The sequence below is a fragment of the Pangasianodon hypophthalmus genome, chromosome 28 (assembly GCF_027358585.1).
Source record: "Pangasianodon hypophthalmus isolate fPanHyp1 chromosome 28, fPanHyp1.pri, whole genome shotgun sequence".
NCBI classification, from domain to species: domain Eukaryota; kingdom Metazoa; phylum Chordata; class Actinopteri; order Siluriformes; family Pangasiidae; genus Pangasianodon; species Pangasianodon hypophthalmus.
This window is the reverse complement of record NC_069737.1, coordinates 11957937-11970452: the sequence shown is the minus strand read 5'-3', so window position 1 is coordinate 11970452 and position 12516 is coordinate 11957937. Positions and strand designations below refer to the sequence as shown.

The 12516-nt window shown below is 40.9% G+C and overlaps 1 protein-coding gene across 2 annotated transcripts; it reads right to left on the bottom strand.

Annotated features, from left to right (window-relative positions):
* Nucleotides 1-581: 581 nt before the first annotated feature.
* On the bottom strand, nucleotides 582-12490 carry qdprb.1 (quinoid dihydropteridine reductase b, tandem duplicate 1). 2 transcript variants are annotated; one of them, XM_034301191.2, is made up of 7 exons: nucleotides 12470-12490; nucleotides 11617-11709; nucleotides 9331-9427; nucleotides 9073-9213; nucleotides 5138-5246; nucleotides 2855-2938; nucleotides 582-779 (listed from the first exon to the last, which is right to left on the bottom strand). In XM_034301191.2, the coding sequence occupies exons 1-7, from the start codon at nucleotides 12473-12475 to the stop codon at nucleotides 680-682; spliced, it is 630 nt and encodes a 209-aa protein (XP_034157082.1). In that variant the 5' UTR covers nucleotides 12476-12490; the 3' UTR covers nucleotides 582-679. The 2 variants fall into 2 exon arrangements, with proteins under 2 accessions (XP_034157082.1, XP_026799061.1); XM_026943260.3 differs by lacking the exon at nucleotides 12470-12490 and adding an exon at nucleotides 12034-12230.
* Nucleotides 12491-12516: the final 26 nt, after the last annotated feature.

Genomic DNA, 12516 nt, shown 5'->3' with positions numbered 1-12516 from the left:
CTTTCCTGCTACTTCTTCAGGTAGAGGAGAATGTGGAAACAGTTGGAGAAACCATTCACATACTTCTTGTTTTAATGATCTCCAGTTAATGGTGTAATGTTTGTTTTATATGAATTTTACAACTACAGACAATATGCAGTAATAGCTGGTGACAACAGGAAGCACTGTGGAGAGGGAAACCAAGTTGGTGCGACTCAATGCTTCCCTCCAGTGTTCAAAAGCAGAAACTTCACAGCACACAACTGATGCATTTTAGCTTAAAAAAAAATGAGAACTGGGAATATAGGAATAATGTTTAGAGCATTATCACTAGATTTTATTACAGAATAGTACCTTGGAAGACAGAAATTCTAACCACAAATGAGACCTACAAACGTACTGTGGTATACGGTATGACCTATTAGTGGCACATTTTCTTACATACCAAAAATATACTCACTTTTGAATTTTAAAAATTTTAAGTCGTGCATATCGTATTTTTCTATTTTCCTCTGTGGATGTGTGGATCTGTGTAGTGGATTAAATATTTAATTAATTATTACTGTATTGATCTGAAGATGGTTTCAAAGAAATGTACATAATCACTTGTTCTTGTACTTTTATTTTATCACCACAGTCAACAGACATACAGCACTTTATACGCATACACACACACACACACACACACACACACACAGGGTTAAACAGGTGTTGCCTCTGTTTTGCCGTTTGTGGTAACGAGCTGCACCAGAGTGCCCGATGGTGGTCTTTCCTCTCCCATTGCCCACTTGTGCAACAACCTAAAAAACAAAGTTATTCAACTTAGCTTCAGGACCCAAGACCCCCCCCCCCCCCCCAAGTGTTGCTTCCCCAGACGTTTTTGATTATCATGACGGCTCTTCAAACTGAGCACAAATATAATTTCAGATTGTTTGTATTATGTAGGAATTTGGAGAAACATGAATTTTCAGCAACATGCCTTTCATGCAGTTTTCTCTGGCCACACTACAGGTTCTTCCAGCTGCCTGTAACTGATGACAAAAATTATTTTCTTTATTTTGCCATCAGTTATTTTGAGAAACGTCTGTTGTAATTATTAAAAGCCTTCACATTTCTTGTTCATTGCTTCCACAGATTGGCCCATGATTGCCTAGAGAGAGTATGCCATCCCTTTCACCCAGACAGCATAGCCAATTGTGCTCTCTTGGACTTCTGGCAACCAGAGTGCTTTCATTGGGATTTCCTGAGGATAGACCAAACACTTTTCTGTTGCTTCTCGTGAGTCGTGGCAAGGCCTTGTTAATGTAATAAGACTCTTTAATATGGCTGTCCCATTCACTAATGAAACAACAGTACTTGGTGTATCTGAGCTGCATTCCTAGCAGCAGTGGCACTGTTTTCAGATCACCACAAATGTTCCATTTGTAGTTGCTGTACTGCATGTGTTTCAATAAAACTATATTTGCGTATGTTCCCATCATGTGTAGTCCACAGCCGATTGGTACTGAAGGATGGAGCAAACCACATCCTTGCATCCTTGAACCCAGTTACTCTGCTTTTGACAAACCTAAGAAACTGACCAAGTCATTTAACTCAGACTGTTTTACCAGATGAAGCTTAGGGCACACAAGTGGATCAAAATCTGGATCAGAGTCTCTTTCCATTTCAGGCTTGTGCATCATGGCATCTTCATCGACTCCCTCTATGCCCTATGTCTCTGGTGGCCTAGGTACTTGCAGACTGTCACCATGCGGCACTGGCCTCAAGGCTGAAGGCAGATTGGGATAGTCAGTGGATTTCTTGTTTTTAAGGAGGGAAGCCAGAGACATTGATCAGACAGAAGTAACGGTCTGTTACATGATTCCCTGCTATCACCATATCATTGGTGTATGTACAAACTGATAACAGCATAATCAATCCGCAGAGGTGTATGTGAATGCATTTATGCCCTGCCTAACACCTGTTAGCATCTATCCTGCCCGGGGATGCCTAAGTCTAAGCATTTCCACTGTGTCCAGGCATGTCTTTTCACTAAAATCTTCATGGCCCAGTGAGCACTGGTAAATTATTAATATTGTTAGCCCTGACCCAGAGCTGGACCTTTTCATGAAACCTTCAATAGGAGACAGAAAACTGAAACACAAAGAAAGGACAGTGCTGGCAATTTTACACGAAAGATGATTAGTTACAGTAATCTCCCAACCAAACTGCTAGTACAGGAATGTATGCAGGTACTGGCAGTTCAAAAGATGCACTATATGGCCAAAAGGATATGGACACCTGACCAACTTTTGCCATAAAGTTGGAGGCACATTATTGTGTAGAATGTCTTTGTATCCTGAAGAATTAGGATTTCCCCTCACTGGAACTAAGGGACCCATACATGATCCAGCATGACATGCCCTTGTGCACAAAGCAAGATCCATAAACCCAAGGTTTGCCAAGGTTGGTTTGGAAGCAGATACTTGGGGCCTGAAAGACTCAAGTGGCCTGCACAGATCCCTGACCTTAACCCCATCGAACACCTTTGACATGAACTGGAATGCCGACTACCCCCAGGCCTCCTGACTTCACTAATGTAGCTGAATGGGCACAAATCCCCCAGAAACACGCCAAAATTTAGTGGAAAGCCTTCCCAGAAAAATAGAGGCTGTTATAGCAGCAAAGGAGGGACCTTCTCCATATTATTGCCATGCCTTTGTTATAGGATGTTCAACATATTGGTGAACGGTCAGGTGTCCAAATACATTTGGCTGTATAGTGTAATACTTCTTCTTCTTCTTTTGGCTGCTCTTGTTAGGGGTCGCCACAGCAGACCAACCGTCTCCGTTATGGAAATCCGGTTATAAACAGGCTATAAACAGGGCATACTCACTCAGCTACATACTCCAGTGGTGTCCAGGAAGTGACATCAGCATCTGGCATGAATTGCCTATTCATGGGTGTATCCAAGGTAACTCTGAAAGGGGAAAATCAGGATAAGCTTGTATCAGTTGCTTAAAGGGAAATTATGCCATAAACTGAATATGCTGTTTGTCCTCACAGAGAACACAATCATTTGTGGGATAGCACTTCTGAATAACCTAGTCACAGTGCAGGAGGTGCAATATAGGTTGGAAAAAAAAACCACAAGTCCAAGGAGCAAGATAATTTTTTGGCAAATATTTTGATACAACAGTAATGTGGATACAGCAATTCTCAGTGCCATCCAGGTCCTAGTTTTAGTCGTTAACCTAAGTCGGACTGTGTTGTGCAACGTCTTCTAGTGTTCTGACCTTACCATGTACTGTGACTATGATTTTCTGAAAAGCCTCATCACTTAAATCCTACTGACTCAGATTCCCATTTGGTACATTCATAAGTAAACTTAGACTGTCATATGTGGCCACACCTTCTTCCTTTTAACAGAATCCTGTTAAAAATGTGATTTTTAGAGGTTGGGAGAAGTGGACTGGAAAGAGCAACGCAGTCAGTAATATGGGTCATGTCTGGTATCATGTTAATTTCATGGTGAACAATGTGGTGATTTCAACAGTAACATGCAATTTCAGATATATGACTTTATATTCTGCTACTGGGGGTCTCACCTCCCCAACACACACACACACACACACACACACACACACACAGTATAGTAGAGTCAGCTGGTCTGCCCAAATAGGCAACTTCCAGTCAGAGTTCTTATCTCACCTACTAGAATGACCTGGTCGTTCCCAGTTTCCTGTTGTTTAGGATCCTTAGCTAAATGTTATCAGCATGCTTTCTTTTTGTTTATTGTAGTGCATGGCTCAGGGGTCTAAAAAGGTGACAAGCCCTATGTTTAGCAGGAGACTTATGCAACTGGTCCTATGCATTTTCACCTGCATACTATTCTGTTTTGGGTTCTGTTTTTGTACTTTACTTCTTTCTTTGAATTGTAGAATTTTACGGCCTGTTCTTTCCTTTAAAAAGTAGGACATTAAGGTAATGCCCAGATATAGTCCAGATTTTAACCCCGACTTAAACTGCTGACAGTGTAACCCCCCATTTTTTCGTAAACCAAAATAACCTTTTCAGCATTTTAACTACAGTTCATTGTTTGGAATCACTTACATTAAAATTATAAACTGGAGTCAGATATTTAATTAATAAAAGTAACACATGAATTTAACCTTTGCTTGTACTTATCTCTGTCATTAGTCATAGGTTGGCAAAGGGAGAAAACTACTTTGCCTATATTCCTTAGCCTCTTTTCTACTCCATGGCATTGACTGATTGAATTCTAATGGTCATCATTTGCACTATTTACTTAAGATCTTTCCCCCTATCTCTTTCCCTCTTTTAACTGCTTTGAATTTTACTGTTGGCCCAAGTCTTAATTGGTGTAATATGTGTCTCCATTTGACTCCAAACATGCCGAGTATGTTCTGAAAGCATTCTGGACTTGCACTCAAGTGGAAATGCCATCAAAACAGTTTTCTTGTTCAGTATCATAAATCAGGCTGTAGAGATCCATACACATGTGATACATACACAAAACTACAAAAAGATTCACTAGGTAGCAAGCTATCTTAACCAGTTGCTGAAAAAATGATACATCAAATCTCCTTTGCAGACTTTCCAGTGGGATTAGAAGGAAGAATTTTATCAGTACTGCCTTGTAATTGCATTTACATGATATAAAAAGAGCATGGGGGAGTATGCAATCATGTCTTGGTTGCAAAAACAGATTTAAAAGAAATAAGAAGACTCCAAAACTACTTGATTGTGTTAAGAGTCACATAGTTGAAACTTGTGTGTATGCTAGACATCAGTGGAGACAAACGTGAAACTTGGTCCCTTAAAAAGTCCTAGCTGCTGATGACTTTAAACCTTTAGCATGTTGAAAAAGATAAGAGGGGATGGTAATACAAAAAAAAAAAAAGGAGCTAAACAAGCAGGTCTTCTAATCATTTAAATAAGGACTAATGCCACCATTACATTCACATATGGAATGTTGCAAAATGTGCAATGAATGCGTCATTCTAGATCAGTCTCTTCTACAGGAAGAATACTGCATTGGTGATATAAATGACTCAGGCACCCGAAACTTATATTATATTGTCTGTATCAATAGACCAACTAACAATATTGAAACTCATTCCAACTACTAATTATGTTTATTACTGTATTTACTCACGGAAGGATGGCTACGGCGGCGGCTCCAGCAGGAAGACCACTCTTGTCGCCACCCAGACTCTGACACAGCTGATGTACTGCAGCTTTAGCCATGCCATAGCCAATCATTCCTATAGAGAGAAAGCAGGGGTGAAAAGAAGCTAGAGCAAGAGAACCAACCAATAAATTATTTTATAGACACTCTTTGATCTGTCATTTAATAAGCATTTATCGATGAAAGATTCAAGATTTTTGCTGTACACTGAAGTCATTTGGTTTTGAGATCAAAAGATGAATACGAGATGATAGATCAGAGTTTTGGCTTTCATTTGATGATATTTACGTCTAGATTTGTTAAACAACATAGAACCTTTATTGGCAGACCACCCAAATTTTTAGGTGTGCAGAAGTATAGGAACAGACAGTCTTAAAGTAAATAGCACGTAATATTTGGTTGCATATCCCTTCCTCATGCTGGCGACATCACCAAACTGTTGCATTCCTCTTTTGTTCATTCAACAAAAGAGCCCATTCCAGAAGCAGCCATACAAGCCCAAGCCATGATACTACCTAAACCGTGCTTGAGCGATGAGCTTGTATGTTTTGGATCATAAGCAGACCCTTTCTTTCTCCACATTTTGGCCTTTGATGAGCGGTTTGCATCTTGTGGTATGGCCTCTATGTTTCTGCAGTCTCTTCAGACCTCTTCAGACGGTGGATTGGGATACCTTCACCCCTGCCCTGTGGAGGTTGGTGATGTCACTGACTGTTGTTTTTGGGGTTTTATTCACAGTCATCAACTGTTGTGTTCCTTGGCTGACCTGTTTGATGTCCGGTTGTTAGTACATCAGTGTTTTCTTTCTTTCAGGACATTATAAATTGTTGTAACAATCAATCTAACAGGGCACATCTGGGCAAGTAACGCCTGTCAGTCACATGCCCCAATATTTTTGATCACTTGAAAAAATGGGTAGGTTCAAACAAAATGTGATATTCTAAATTGTTTAATACATCTAGATGGAAATATTTGGAAATGAAACCTGAAATTCTGATCTATAGTCTCATTCATCTTTTGATCTCAACTGTCTTCAGTGTTTAGCAAAAAACAAAAGAATTGGCCTTGACATTCCAATACTTTCAGAGGGGACTGTATCTAACTGTGATTTAATCATGACTAAAAAAAAAGGACAAAATTTGTTTTGCAGTGAAGCTTAGCAAAATCAGAATAACTTTCTGTATTTTTCTGTTTACAATGTCAAAGAGGGCAGAAGCCCTCTATCCCTTTTCATATGCGAAAGTAGTTCAAGCCGTGCAGCCACAGTACTGGTTTACATCCACAGATCCATGCAACACTTATTTATACAGGTGACCATGTCTCCTCTGATGGCCACTGGCATCAAAATACTATCATAGTTGGATAAATTGCTCCTGTGTGCCACCACAAAAGAGCCAGAACACACACCCCTCCTTTCTCACATCGGGTTGCCTGTTGCAAATATCACCAGTATCAGTGTCTGTTGAAGATGATTCGACAGATGATGGCAGCCACATCAATGATCCCCGCAGAGCTGCAGGCATTCAAGAAGTGGAACATCCGCCTATTACTGGACATCAAATGTCATCGACTGTAAAATGTTTGCTCAAGAAAAGGAGCCCAAGCATTAGCTTGCTGGTGGTGTAGGGCATTCCTAACAGAAGGAGTCCAGTTGGGATTGGTCAACTGGAGAAAGATAATCACCACAGATTCACCACAGTGGTTCCTCCCGAGTACTGGAGGCATGTGGCCCCCAGGTGTAAGTTCAAAACACATCAACAAGCTGGAATTGAGGGAGGTCTTAAAGCCAGTTACAGTCAATGACTGCTTGAAGTCTGGAACCCATAGACATCATGAGACGCTGGGTTTCATCCCTGGTGATGTTCTGCCAGGACTTTACAGCAGCTGTAATCAGTTCCTGCTTGTTCCTGGGGAGTTTTGCCTTCAGTTCTGCCTTCAGCAAGTGAAATGCAGCTCAACTGGATTCAGGTCAGGTGAACATTCCACTTCGTTTCCTCAAAAAAGTCTTGGGTTGCTTTTGAAATATGCTTGTCCATCTGAACTGTGAAGCGCCGCCCAATGAGTTTTGAAGCATTTGGCTGAATCTGAGCTGACAATATAACCCTATATACTTTAGAATTCCTCCTGCTATTTTGTCAGGAGTCACATCATCAATAAATACAAGGGAACCAGTTCCACAGGCAGCCATACATGACCACTCCATAAGATGAGGTGGTATGCTTCAGATCATGAGCAGTTCCTTCCCTTCTCAATACTCTTCTCTTCCCATCATTCTCGTACAAGTTGACCTTTGTGTCCCCCAAACTGATGGGTTTGTTTTGATTTTTCAGCCTAATGAAGGCTTGCTTCACTGGCAGTGACAGCACTTTGGACTTTATATCAAGAGTTAACAGCATCTGAAAGCAAAAGCCACAATTTAAATCAACTCTAGACCTTTTATCTGCTTATTTGTAAGTTAAATAATAAGGGAATAGCATACCCCTGGCCATCAAACAGCTAAGCAGCCAATTGTCCATTTACTTTTGGTCCCTCAAAAAGGGGAGGACTACATAAAGTCTGCACTTTAGTTTCATATTCATTAATTAATTTCAATGCCAATATACTGTGGTAGACAGCTAAAATAAAAATAACTTTGTCAAAGTCCAAATATTTATGGACATGACTGTATATCAATTATAAGAAGTGAAGCAGCTCTCTCTGCCTCGAGCGAAATCTGCTCAGTTAGCCTAAACGTGACTGGCCTCAGTTAGAGCAGTTCTTCTACTGGGCTGTACAATGGTGTGACTGACACACTGTCAAGAGTTGTACATATGTCTTGGGGAAGTGGTGTTAGACCGGAGGTGGTAACCCAGATCTGGGAGCGGTGTGGCAGGTGGACCTCTTTGCCAGTGCCAAGTCAACACATTGCCAGTTGTGATTCTCCCACAATATGCTGGGACAGGATTCCCTGGCCCACATCAACGCTTTTTATACACTTTTCCTTCTGTATTGCTGATACTTCGAACTTTGTGTAGAAGTCAGCAACTTGGCTACAGAGTCCTACTTGTGGCCCCATGACCTTGGTTCCCACTGTGTTTTTTTTTTTTTTTTTTGTAACACTATGGCAGGAAGGTACATCACCTATCAAAGATGGATGGTGGGATTTGGCACCTCAGCCAGGTTGCCTGTGTCTGTGGGTCTGGTATCTCTATTTGAATCAGCAAGGAATGTGATCCTGCAGAAAACACATGGTCCCTATAACATGGGCCATTTATGCTCTCAAGTGGAAACTGTCTAACTGGCTGGACCCAATGCATTGTCAAATTCCTAGGATTTTGACCTTTCTCCAGAGAGCTTTCTCCAGCAGCAAGTCCCCATCCACTCTAACTGTGTATGTGGAAGCCACCACAGTGTACCCCATACATGCTTTGCAGTGCTATTTGGACTGGATAGCAAACATTTGCTTTTCAGACCAGCTGTTTATTTGCTATGGGGTCAAGACAACAGGGGAGATAGTACACTATCTGGTTGCAATTCCCCAACTGATAGACAGCTCTCAAAGACATAAGGTGGTCATCTGGACACTTCCAACTCAACATTTCTCAGGCCTTGTGGTTGACATAAAACACTAGAGTGGTGTGGTCGGTCCTCAGTACCACATGTAACCTCCTCAGGGGTTTCTAAAAATATCCTATACCTAGTCTCACAGTTTTTGAGAAAGTAGATATGATACAGAAGCTTGCTTGCTTGTTTTACAATGAATCAGCATTTTATGTTTCTTAGTTGCATTCTGTACAAAAGGTAATGCTGCCAAAAAACCCACAATGGCATTTTATTTTTGTTCTCAATTTTTAGTCCAGCATTAGGGTTTCTGTTTTGGTGTCTTCATCACTAGGTTTTCAGGACAACCCAACTGTCTGTACCTGGGGTTGGCCCAAGTGCAGCTTTGGCCCCTGTCAGTGTGAGAAGACCCCCCTCTTTCAAGTGTTTGGTTGCTAGGTGACTGGAGATGGTGGAAGTCCACACACTCTGCTTCCACATCAAGTCAGAGTTCTTATACAAGGCTAAAAAAAAAGAGAGACAGATACAGAAAGAGTCAAAGCTGCTACTTTACAATACAAGTAATTTGAATGTGGTCATTCCTAGTTAGATTTAAAAAAAATTGTGTATTCTGTTCTCACTTTTGGCCTTCGCACTTCCTCCTGCCCAGCCTCCAGCCACACACAAAATGGCATCAACCTTTTTATCTCCCAGCAGCTCTCCTACATCAGCTGTAACCTGAAGGAATGATAAGATTTGAGTGCAGAATACTTTTAATATATGTAGCTTGTGCTATAAACTCCAGATAACCATGAGGGCCAGTAAGAATCTGGATACCTCCTGAATAACAAAGTCCTGTAGTGAATTTTTTATGCTATCTTTAATTGCATCTTTCCCAGGTACCCTTCCACCCAGCCAGAGCTTTTCACTAAAGACACTGTGGCATTATCAAAGTGATTTTCACCTCACCTGACAGCTATATGGGGTTCATAGTTTGCTAGTTACATGTTCATGGATTGATAGTTACATACATAACTAGCATTCTGTTTCACCCCTCCTAACCACCAGGGACAGTGAGAATCACCTGTGAAAACAATGTCATGAAAAATAGGAGTCACTTGTCTCCACTAACACTGCCTGAAAGTTGCTCAAAGGTGATCTCCACATTCACACCACTGGGAAGAGCAATGCTAAACTTGTAGAATCTGTGCATGATGCCCATCTGTAGGCCATGGTGATAACGTCCATCACACAGTGAGTGATGACTCAGTGGGCCAGCCTCTGCTTCAACATTTGTGTGCAAATGTACATATGACTCAATGACAGATGAACAGCTGGTCTGCTAAATGCCATAAATGGTCTGAGGATCAGTCTAAAACAATACCACAGGGTGCATACCAGGCACAGCAAAAAAAACTTCTGCAGGCTCAAGGCTGCAATGTCAATAGACTGATTTACAAGGTTGGGTGGGATGATCTTGGGCAGATATCTCAGATTCAAAAAAAGTCATCTTGCCACCAAAGCATACAAGGCAAGCATCCTGCATAGGTTCATAATGAGGGTCCTTAAGTCTCCTTGTCCCTTTTAGAATGGAAGTAATAAGCCTGAGACCCCAGAGAAATGCCATCCATGGGGCTGTGATGTGCTGCAATGGCTGCCATATACACCTTTAGCACAGAGGCTGTCTAGCATTGCCTGTTGAAAAGCATCTTGGAAATCAGGGAATGCACTGGGTCCAGTTGATGAAGTGAATATAGCTTGCATTAGAACAGCTTTCGTGTAAGGGCATACAAAGACACTGTGATAGAGGCCCTTGTGTTCAGGATTGCTAAATTTAGATCCCTAATGAGCAAGCCAGAGGTGACAATGGCAAGGAAAAACTCCCTGAGATGACATGTGGAAGAAACCTTGAGAGGAACCAGAATCAAAAGGGAACCCATCGTCTTCTGGGTGACACCGGTAATGCGATTATGAGTTATTACTTTTCCACAACTGTATACTATAAGGTCACACAGTAGTGAGTGTGTTGAAAGGATCTTCATTACTAGTATGACTTCAGTATGACTTTTTAAAAATTTACTTACAGGTTTTAGCTTTCAACAATCTCAATCATAGGAAATAATAGTCAGGTTTCACTCCTAGCTCCACAAAACAACAGAGCAAGAGTCACCATTTTCCAACAACTACAAATTCAACTACAAGTAGTAGAGTAGATGGCAAATATGGACCTGTACCTCAAACTGTGGTCACAAGATGCTAAGAAAATAACTCTGTACTCTGTGTATATATTGGTCCACCGTGTACAAGGATAGAAGAATAAAGAAAAAAAATGTATTTATTGCTAATACCGCATCATATGTCACTATGTGACTTTGCTGGAATGTCTTGGCATGTATGCACATGGAGGTTCCTGGTGACTCTCACTGCTCCTGGTGGTTAGGAGGAATGAAACAAAACTATGTACAGTGGATATAAAAAGTCTGTTCAAATAGCAGTTTTTGTGATGTAAAAAATGCAACCGCGAAATCATGTCAAGATCTTTTTCCATCTTTAATATGAAATGTTTTAGGGGGAGAAAAAGAATAATACCCTTCTGTAATGGGGCATGTGACTGTGCTCAGAATTAACCAGTCAGATTCAAACTCATGTTCAGAAGTAATTATCATACACCTCTTGTCAGTGACGTGATTGTTGGTTGCTGTATCACATTAAAGGTGCAAAAAGATCTGACATCATTTATCTTTATCTTTTTCATCACAAAAACCTACGATTTTAATAGGGGTGCCATAGTACACCGTGCATGATACACAGACACTGGAAATTTTTCGATTTTCGATTCCAGATCAACACCAAAACAAGGCACCAGCTTGAATGGATTATAACAGTTACTATTATTACAGTTCCTCAGTTCCTGTTGGTTCTCTTACTTTGTTAGCTTGCTCATTAAAGGAGTCTGTCATCTGAACAGTTACATTGGAATCCGCCTCTTCATTTGCATTTAGGTCAATGCAGGCAACCCACTGGCAGAAAGAAAGAAAAAAATGAAAGACAAGAAAATGCAACCCCACCCCATCCACAGTAGAGGAAACAGACCATCATATCATATAGCAGTTATTGTGGTCAGTGATACTTCACACTGAATCACTGTCAGGATTAGATATAATGTGGGTGAATCTCAACTGATAATTGAATGCATTATTATTTAATCATGCAGTTTAATAAACCAGCATGCAGTTTAATAAATAGCTGTGTTAATCTTTTGTAGGGCCTGTGATTAAAGTTTAACACCTCCCTTCCTGTTACAGTTCAGGAGCACGCGCGCTGCACAAGTGTCATCTACTCACCCAGTTTTTAGCTCTAAAATACTCAACGCATTTGGAGCCCAGAGCTCCTTTCCCTCCATAAATAATAACTTTACGAGCCTCAAGAGCTGCCATTTTTTTTATTAACGTCAATTTCAGGTGTATATTCCAAGTAAGCCCCCCCAAAAAATAAATAAACAAGGTGCGCTTGCAATGTTAATATGCCATTAAAGCTCTCTATCGCCCCCTATCGCATGGAGGACATGGAGTACATTACATAGCAACACAGCTAAGAGAAAATGTCTCTTCTCTATTCGAAGAGACACATTTCTACACACATTTCACTTCATTCCTTCACATGTTTACTTGTGTCACGAAAACGTATTTGTTTCCAGTTTAATATTATAAAAGCGCCAGGACAGAAGGTGGCGCAATGCGTGTAAAGTTTGTGAACTCTGCGAGCTAAAACAACCCCTACCTGCATTCCACAAATCCCGCCTCCTGTTCGGGGATTGGCTACGGAAT